Source organism: Malus sylvestris, chromosome 5, assembly GCF_916048215.2.
Source record: "Malus sylvestris chromosome 5, drMalSylv7.2, whole genome shotgun sequence".
Taxonomy (NCBI): domain Eukaryota; kingdom Viridiplantae; phylum Streptophyta; class Magnoliopsida; order Rosales; family Rosaceae; genus Malus; species Malus sylvestris.
In genome coordinates this window covers 5,135,778-5,145,065 of record NC_062264.1, presented here as the reverse complement: position 1 = coordinate 5,145,065, position 9,288 = coordinate 5,135,778, and the positions used below count along the sequence as shown (strand labels likewise).

The window sequence follows — 9,288 nt, the reverse complement described above, 5'->3', positions numbered from 1 at the left end:
TCCCTTGAGTATCATGGCAAGCAGGAAGGAAAAAAAGAGGGCTTAGTCCATCAGCGCGAAGGGACCTACAGGATGAAGACAACCAGAAAAGGATGCCAAAGTAACGCCCAAGTGCTCGACGGGGTCACCCACTCCCCTTAGGGAGTTGGCCTCACCTGATCCGAGGGATGACAAAGGGTCAAGAGCACCCTGAGCTCATGGAGGATTAGAGAATGTTGTACCGTCGATGCAGATCAAATGAAAAGTTACACAACCATTTACGGCTGATTTCACATCTCTCATCTATTTCTTAAATTTAAAGGAATAAATTGGAAAATGCAACAAAAAGTAGCCCTGAAGTAAATCAGAATGACACTAACAGGCTGTATCGTCCCATGCTTTGGATCGATGAACCGATAAACAAAAAGTGAGTCGGTTGAATCATACAAAGGACCAGTTACACAAAATTGTCAACGAAAAGCTCTAAAGATTATCAATCCCCCATATACTTCTGTTTCTTGGCTGTGTTCATGTATGGTCTGATGACCCATTCATTCTGGGCTTCGTCCTGATCCATTGTTCCTAACCTTATCTGCAACATCAAAGTGAAAAAAACGAGTGTAAACACGTACAAGTAATGCTATGAGACATTAAACAATCTACTAGGAATAAGCATTGCATGATTGATAAATCGGGTGATTTGATTACCACCTGCACGACTTAGTAAGGAGGTATTGGATTTGATAGGTAAACAAAAAACATCAGTGTGTACTAACCTTAAAAAGCCTCAATTCAAACCGAGGACCGATCTCCTTCAGCTCAATGGATTTAGGACCTCCAGGCTTCTCATAAGTATGGTGCCTGTACATTCTCAAATTGTTAATGGAAATGGAAACACAAAGCAGTGGTTAAAGACCAAAAAAAAGAAAAGAAATATAATGAATACAATGTACAATTGCTCCTAAGCAATGGTTAAAGACAACAGAAAAAACGAGAAAAGAAACGAAAATGCACAAAAAAAGAGGAAAAACCAGATAAAACAGTTGCATAATATATGTTCTGACCAAATAAAAGTAGCCCGAGTCGGTATCATTCAAGAAAGCCCTATCTACATTCACCAACATGTGCAAATAGTAGAATTTATGAGAAATGTGAAAATCATTTTGATATATGATATATCAACAGCCATCCTTATAGAGATGTGACAACAAACCAACCTGAATGAAATGTAGTCAGACCGATTGGCGAAAGTGATTATGCGTTTCGTATCCGGCTTTGGCACTGGAAAGAGATGCTTTAAAATATTTGCTGCCCTCTCACCCAACTACGAACAATCAAGAAAAGAAAATCATATTCAATGGAACAGTCAACAGGTTAGTAACTACAAAGGCCAACTCAAAAAAAAAAAAGCACTGATGCAGTGATGTAAGTGTACGTAAGATTAAGACATAGCAGGATTGGATGGATTAGAATTAGTAAGAATAGTAATCAGGGAGGGCACTACAGAGAGAGAGAGATAGAGAGATGAAAGATGGCCTCATCTAATTATATCACCAAGGTAGGTTATCAATAACTCAATATATAGAGACAGACCAGCAACATTGAAATTCCTCACATGATTTTCATAGTCAGTGGGTATGTCATAAATAACTGGTGAAAAATCTTTGGAGAATAACTATAATCAATCATCCTCATCTCTGAACCATTATAAACTATCTCTAATTGGATCAATGGGGTCCGATCTACCTTGGCATAATGTACAGAGTAAAGTAACCAATCAAGATGCTGGAATCTTTAATTGAGATATGATACCTTGGTCGTGAAATTGTCAAGTATCAGGTGTGGGTAAACCTGAGGCATCGTTCCCATGGCTTTCTTGTCTTTGATGTCATGTCTTGTGACCTACAACAAAAATAATATTAGCAGAGTGCTCAAAATAAATAAGTCAAAGCACAGATCCAATAAATGCATGACAAAGTCAAAAAAGTAATACTATAAAAACATGTATTGGTTAATACCAATGTTCACCGAGATTGGCAATCTGCAATTGTCAGTATCAAACGTTCATTTTATGGTTCTTTTCACTTAGAAGCTGCTGCTTTGTTTTTTACTATTCTTTTTTACAGAATTAGAGTCGCTCAAGTTGCCTGGAGAAGGATTTTAATAGTGGTCCATGGATCATTCGTGGGTGATCTCCAGCTATTGACTTGCCTATTATGCTTGACTTTGAAACTCTGGATCCAAGTCTATCAATATACATCCATTTAACTCTTTTCATAAAAAATAAAAATAAAAAATATTCCGGTCAATACTTTTAGAAGCTATGAGGCTTTCTTGCTAGGTTTAGGCAACAGAGTTTCATCACCAATGCGAGGGCGAGATTGATCTTCTTCAACTTTCTCCTTATTTTTTTCACCTGACAATCACTTCTAGCATTAACCAGACTCCGCTTAAGTACAATCAACCATTCAAAATCACAAATTTGAAAACCCAAGGCCATCTCTCCCGCAAGAACTGTTAAGCAATGAAACGAAATCCTTTCTAGCCCTATTCATACCTTTAGATCATGATCCCTCTCTTTCAATTTTTTTAAATTGTATCTCGGCCTCACATTTTCCTAATTTTTGCTGCTGAAGGCCCTAAGGAATTTATGTTGTCTGGATTCCTGTCCTACATCAGTCTTAATACCAAGATATTTGTCCAACATTAACACAAAAATTATCACACTACTTACCACATTGAGTAGTTGAAAATAAGCTGTTGGACCAAAGGGAAGGTGGCTAATAATCAAACCATCTGGTACACCACGATGTTCATGAACCAACACAACATCCGTAAATTCGTGTGAACGGCATGTTTCAATAATTTCAGAAATAACCTGCAGGATTTAGAGAAAAAAAATATCATTAGCTAAGTACGGAAAAGGACCAAAAAGACCAAAGCATCGGAACCATCAATGACAGGATAGGTACGTCCTTAAATGTCATAACGTTCTCAAGTAAAGAGGTCAATCTAGACATAATTGTAACACAAAAAATGATTAACAATGTAAAAACATAAAAATTCACACAAAAAAACTGAATAAATTGAACGTGCAGAAAACATCTTCCCACAACTCAACGGTTGGGTGATGCATGTTGATTCATAAGAAGTGATCAAACAGCATCATGCAAAGCATTATGTGCACATCAGTTCAGATTACCACTCTGTCCACCTTCTAGTGCCTCCAGTTAGATTGAAAATGGCAGAACTTTTAAAGAAGTCAATGATTCATTAGGTCAGAAGGCCCTTTGAGTGGAAAAAATTATGGGAATTTTAACGAAAAGTTTCTGGTACTGTTTACTTTAACTAAAAACCACATTTTTACACTAAAAAATCAATCTTGGTACTATTCACTTTACCCTTTATTTTGTCCTTATCGTTAAAATTCAAAGTTTTCAAGTCCTTTTCATTAGTTTTCCTAAAAATTATCTCCACAATCAAAAATAAAAGCTAAGCAAAAGAATGCACCAACCTGGCCACCACGATTCATTTGTTGCGCATTGGGAAAAACGAGTTTCAATTCCTGAAACAACAGTGACATTGAACGGCAATCAATAATCAACACCGGCCTTACGTAATATCACTAAAATGAACACAAGAGTGCAGCAAAACTAATGTGGCACGTAAGGAAAAAGGCTAGACCAACCTTCGCAAATTGTATTAGTGGTGCACTCGGATCCCGAGAAGTAGTCAGCAAAATTTTTGGGTCTCTTTGAGATGCATTTGCATATTCATCATCGATATGTGACCTTGGGACTGGGATTCAGAAATGAAAGCCATGAAGAATCAACAGCATAACTTAATGAAAACTAAACAAATAAAGGTTTAAATTACTACCCGAAAAATTACAAATTAATAAATTATCGATTACACAAGAACTTTAACACATTGATACATAATAAAAAAACAAAAAAAAAAAGAGAACTTTCATAGATAAATGATCATAAATTGATAATTTTCATAGACCCCATACCGGCAGTGTTTTCGTCTTCTAAATCGATCTCTTGACGAAGAGCAGCCTCCTCATTCCGGAGCTCAGTGGGTATCGGTTTCCCCTCTGCAAAGACAACAAATTTCCCAAAATTGTTACAAATTCAATTACTCCAAAACAAAACACCCAATTAGAAACGAATAACATATGTCACATCCCGGCCCGGGTTCCACCACATCCCGGACCCGCTCCACCGTAGCACGATATTGTCCGCTCATGCCCTCATGGTTTTGTTTCTGGAACTTATACGAGAACTTCCCAGTGAATCATCCATCATGGGAGTGTTTTCGTTACTCGCTTAACTTTGGAGTTCCGATGAAATCCAAAGTCAGTGACCTCCAAAAGCCTCGTGCTAGATAGATAGATATGAGAATATACATATATCACTCCTGGGCAACGTTGGATCTTACAACATACACACATCTATATAAATTCTAGAGAAAGAGAGGGGGAAAGAGAGAGAAACCTTCTAAAGCTTCTTTGATCTTGCGCTTCTTCTCATAGAGCAATCGTTGTTTGCCTTCCAAGCTCTTTCTGTACAAGTACTCCTTGGTTAACCTAATTTTTCGGCGCAGCATACTTTCTCTCTCTTTACCACAAACTATAAGAGAGAGAAAACGAAGGGAGAGAGAGAGAGAGAGAGAGTAGGGGTTTAGGAAAAATGTCTCTGCGTCTGGGTTTTAGGGATCTCGTCTCGCTCACCTGCCAGAAGGCGGGGACATAGGGTTAGCGCGAAATTTCTAATCCTAGCCGTCCACTTTTTGTTCGGCTAAATCATAGCCGTCCTGTTTATTCGCACAGCTTTACCCAAAACAATAACGAAATTTCACAAAATTCACGTAGTTTACAAGAACTTTCACTTTTGTCACTATACTTTGTTTTATGACATATTTGTCCTTGTAATTTAGATTTCACACACATTAGACAATTAAGAATTCTATCAAATCACGCAGTCCATTTATGTCAGTATCTTGTTTGTTTTAGAGCAACTTCACCTCTAAAAAAATGCGCTAGGTCTTTGAAAATTAAGAAAGAGTGTCTATACCTACTTAAGCACTTGCCTAGACCGCCTAGGTGCCTGCTTGGTCCGCCCAGACCCGCCTAAATCGCGACTCTCACTTAGACAAAAAGTATATAACTTTCATTTTGTATTTTTTTTTTAAATAAATTGTAAAAGACTTATTGAATACTTAGATGAACAAACATTACATGCTTTGTGTTCCCATGTTTTAATTATGTTCTAATACTTTGTAATTTATATGTTATTATATTTTGCAGTTTATGGATCCCATTAAAATTATGTATTTTTAAAGTATGCAGACACTTATTTATATGATATATAATAAATTTATTTAAATCCACCTAATCCGCATAGGCTATGGCTAACCACCTAAGCGCTATGCCCCAATCCGCCACCTAAGCGCTAGGCCCCAACCCGTCACCTGATTAGCGCTTAACGTCTTTTAGAACTTTGCATGAAGCTATATAATAGTAAATATGAAAGTAATAATTTGAAGTAAGAAATTTATAGTCTATTTTATAGGCTTCTAGCCTTCAAACTTTTAAATGAATAAAATAAGCAATCGTGAGTGGTATTAGAAGTTTTATATTATTGCCATTAAATTTTAGTATTGGTTAAAATTATGAGTTTATTTAACATTTATTAACTCTTATTTTCTCTAAGAACAGCTCTCAGATTTAAACTTTCATTTGCTAGGTGGACTACTCCAATTAAAAATCATAAAATAGGCCAAACAATTAGTATTTTTAACCTTAAATAATTAAAAATCATAAAATAGTCCATCGGAACCTTGTACTTGACTCTGCCGGTTCTCACTACCAGCGTCCTATAAACCCATGTACCAACTTACCCATATTTACGAGGCCTATTTTTAGGCCCCTTGTAACTCGATTTTGATTTCACTTTGCTCCCTGTAACTCAAAATTTGAGCCACTCTACCATGTTTCCGCTCTTCTGTCAAATTTGCTCCATTTTGATCTCACTTTGACCCTAGAACTCGATTTTGATCCCACTTTGCCCTTAGAACGCGATTTTGATCCCACTTTGACCCTTGAAACTCAAAAGTCGTCATTTTACTTCATGAAACTCAAAACTTGCTCTATATTACCCTAATTCTGTTAATTTCTTTCAAAAGCCAACAAACATGAAAACTACGATAAATGGTGAACCAAAAAGGGAAGAACGACTTCCTGACATCATTTATCCTACCACTAACGTAACGACTAACGACTCCATCTCGCCGGCTAGAACTCCCTCCTTATCCAGAAATTGATGTTACAACGATGAAACCTTTTATCTCAATCTAATCGTCCATATTTGATCCAACGGTGCTAAAATGAAGCGCACATAAGCAGCGCAAAATGGATAGCGCAGTGAGATTTTGCGAAACTAAAAAAAAGGAGAAAATGGTGGCTTGCCTTAAAAAAAGAGTAGGGTTATTATCCTCCGAACGAGAAATGGCTTCCTTCTGCAGGTCAGCTCTAATGGCAAGAGCCCTCACCCTAACCTCCCTTAACTCCCTAAACCCCGCAGCCATGGCGTCACCGTTTGCTTCGGCCACCAGAACAGTTCCTTGCGCTACAAGGTACAGTCTTCTCAAATCCCTCCAACTCTGCCAATTTTGACAATTTATGTGGCTTCAGAAAGAAACCCAATTTTGACAAATATCTGCTTTTGTTATTGTGATTAGATTCGTTTCTGTATTTGGATTCATGGTATAGGTCTTGCATCACCGTTGTGACAAGGCCTGCTGGCTATGTGACGCAAACGGTGCATAGGGTTTCCCTTTTGAGCCATGTCTTGACATTTTGGACACTGTATGAGCTACGCCAGCTTGGTTAATTCAGCTATTTAGTTGCTGCTCTTATACTTCCGTTAGATTGTTCAGCGGTGCCTTTGAGAATCGTTCTTATTCTGCTCTTTTGTTTTCAAAGTACTTGAGTAGTGCATGGAATTGCAGTTTCTTATTGTGGTATAAATGATCCACATGGATGCATTGATTTTTCTTTGCAAGTCTCTGTGGTGTTAATCTATATTTTTTCCATAAGTGCCCATTGTAGAGGTCGCACTTGGTGCAATGGCAAGTGCCTTCGCCCATGAGCGGTAGGTCTCGGGTTCGAGACTTGGGAGCAGCCTCTCCATAAATGGGGGTAAGGCTAGCCGACATTCACCTCTCCCAGACCCTGCGTAAAGCGGGAGCCTTGTGCACTGGGTACGACCTTTTTTAAGTGCCCATTGTGTATATTTTGTAATGTGAATATGAAACGACAAGATCACTCTTTAATGATCAATTTATTAGATAATTGATATTTTGAGCAATCACATTACTATATATGGTTATCAAAGTGAGAATAATACGTAAATAAATGTGTACGGCTGGTTGTGAGTCGGTAGGGATGGAGAAATTTAAGCCCATTTTAGGTGACAGCGTTCTTCAGCCTTAACTTTTTGTGTTCATTCTATTGCTCATTACCAATACCCACTTACCTTTGTAGCAGAAGCCGTGAAAGATGGGATATTCTATTGCGAGTTTGCAACTTTGCATATGCTTAAATATTCCTGTTTGAGCCCTTGGTTTAGACAGAGAAAAATAATAAAGCAAGCTAGACATCTTCAAGTGAACATCTTCTCATTGTACTCAAATCATCTGTCACCTGTATGGTGATGCAAGTCTGGTTCCATGAAAGAACCACACTGGCTTTGATTTTCACCGCACCAGAAATACGACGCAGTTTGTTGTAATTTTCCTTTATTAAATTCAGGCTCTTCTGAGACACGCTCTTCTTCAACATGTTATATCCTACTCGCCAGTAATCAATTTGTTTTTCTCTTTGTCGGTAGAATTTCTTCTTCTACTGATTTTCCTATTTGCTTCATAGGCTGCAGTTCCTCGGTGACAAGGACTCCATGCTCCGGTCATTTCAAGCTTTCAACCAAATTGGCCTGCATATTGGTTCCTCCATCCTTTGTTCTTTTCCCTTTCCCATTGCTTTCTGGCAATTGCATTGTGTAAGTTACGTCCGGCGTTCCTGAAAAATAGTTTTACCGTCTTTAATGTTTACATGCTAGTGTGCATATTGACATTTACTCCAGTACCTTTCTAAGGTAGACTGCTGAGCACATTTGCTGTGTGGTTTTGTTCAATCACAGAGCTTGTGTTGGTAAATGATTTCAGGCAGTTTGAATAACGTTAAATTTGGATTTGCCTACCTTCAATGTAGGACTTAGGGATAGTTGAAGTTAGGAGTTTACAAACGAGTACTCTATGACCGTTGCCAGTAATTTACCAAGTACAAAATGTCCAAATCAATGATGGCTGGACAGGAATATCTTATTGCACTGTCTGTTTTGATGCAAACTGCTTAGTTACCGTATTCTTTCTGCCATTACTGCATAGTATGATCACCTGTGAAGTTTATGTTCTAATACTCTCCAATAAAACCTAATGACGGGGTTAAAGGACCCCCACCTAAACTACTCAAACTTACATCAATTGTGTGGCTGTGATCGTTTACCTGTGCGTCTTTAGTAAATAGCAATAGCATGATTTCTGTTGAATGAGTTCAAGCTCGGCTGATCATAAATTATTCTTGGATAGGGTTTTCTCGACCGAAGCTGAGCGTGAACCTTGCCCCGGTTCGACCAAGTTGTACTGCACTACTCTCCTCCTTCCTTGTGTGCCCATGGCATATAAATTGCTATTCGTTAAACGGTTTCCGTGATCAATTTTTTTTCTCCTTGTGTGCACGATGTAATGCTTGGCCTGAAGAATTAATGGACTATCAACCTAGAACAATAGCAATGTTGCATTCTCTTGTATGGTTTCTCCTTGCTAGCAGGCTGTCCCTGTTACCCTGTTAGGTTCATGTGATGATGCATGAGCTTATTTGGGATGAAGACCTTCGGAAAATGTAGTGGCATGTTATCGATGGACGGGTTTTTTACAAAGTCGGTGATCAGTCCTTTTTGCGTATGGCATTGCCACTCCCGTTTACAACATTTACATTCAAAACTTAATTTGGAAATCATATTTCGACCATATGCCCTTAATAACCCATTAAATGTGTATCAATAATTATTTTAACTAACTTCGTTAGAATTTCTATCGATCTTTTACCCCTGTAAACTCTTTATTCTGGATAAAAATTCTAACAGTGTTACTCACCAAGTTCCCATTAAAATAGAGTTCACACAAGGCAAATAAATAATGAAGTGTCCTTCATGAAAACAATTCCAAACGAATAATTAAGACGTT

The 9,288-nt window shown here is 37.9% G+C and overlaps 2 protein-coding genes across 4 annotated transcripts; one reads left to right on the top strand and one right to left on the bottom strand.

The window, feature by feature from the left end:
* Positions 1-256: 256 nt before the first annotated feature.
* On the bottom strand, positions 257-4,716 carry LOC126620981 (uncharacterized). Its single transcript, XM_050289327.1, has 9 exons — positions 4,479-4,716; positions 3,995-4,078; positions 3,668-3,777; positions 3,494-3,544; positions 2,714-2,857; positions 1,792-1,881; positions 1,197-1,303; positions 756-840; positions 257-571 (listed from the first exon to the last, which is right to left on the bottom strand). Exons 1-9 carry the CDS (start codon positions 4,588-4,590, stop codon positions 473-475), a joined length of 882 nt encoding a protein of 293 aa, XP_050145284.1. The 5' UTR covers positions 4,591-4,716; the 3' UTR covers positions 257-472.
* A 1,651-nt stretch (positions 4,717-6,367) lies between these two features.
* LOC126620980 (uncharacterized) lies at positions 6,368-8,831 on the top strand. Of its 3 annotated transcripts, none has more exons than XR_007622752.1 (3): positions 6,368-6,463; positions 6,526-6,618; positions 7,913-8,011. XR_007622752.1 is itself a non-coding variant. In XM_050289325.1 (3 exons), exons 1-3 carry the CDS (start codon positions 6,440-6,442, stop codon positions 8,753-8,755), a joined length of 426 nt encoding a protein of 141 aa, XP_050145282.1. In that variant the 5' UTR covers positions 6,404-6,439; the 3' UTR covers positions 8,756-8,831. The 3 variants fall into 3 exon arrangements, 1 of the variants encoding a protein (XP_050145282.1); XR_007622751.1 differs by lacking the exon at positions 7,913-8,011 and adding an exon at positions 6,724-7,352; XM_050289325.1 differs by adding an exon at positions 8,632-8,831 and having other exon boundaries at positions 6,404-6,618; positions 7,920-8,042.
* The last annotated feature ends 457 nt before the right edge of the window (positions 8,832-9,288 follow it).

What these genes read in the sequence shown, in the direction of transcription:
- LOC126620981 (XM_050289327.1), bottom strand. Translation starts at nt 4,590, where the DNA reads ATGCTGCGCCGAAAAATTAGGTTAACCAAGGAGTACTTGTACAGAAAG. An exon ending in GATCAAAGAAGCTTTAGAAG is followed by an intron (nt 4,079 to 4,478) that starts GTTTCTCTCTCT and finishes TTGTCTTTGCAG; the next exon opens with AGGGGAAACCGATACCCACT. An exon ending in TTGAATTGAGGCTTTTTAAG is followed by an intron (nt 572 to 755) that starts GTTAGTACACAC and finishes TTGATGTTGCAG; the next exon opens with ATAAGGTTAGGAACAATGGA.
- LOC126620980 (XM_050289325.1), top strand. Translation starts at nt 6,440, where the DNA reads ATGGTGGCTTGCCTTAAAAAAAGAGTAGGGTTATTATCCTCCGAACGA. An exon ending in ACAGTTCCTTGCGCTACAAG is followed by an intron (nt 6,619 to 7,919) that starts GTACAGTCTTCT and finishes CATAGGCTGCAG; the next exon opens with TTCCTCGGTGACAAGGACTC. An exon ending in CTTTCTGGCAATTGCATTGT is followed by an intron (nt 8,043 to 8,631) that starts GTAAGTTACGTC and finishes ATTCTTGGATAG; the next exon opens with GGTTTTCTCGACCGAAGCTG.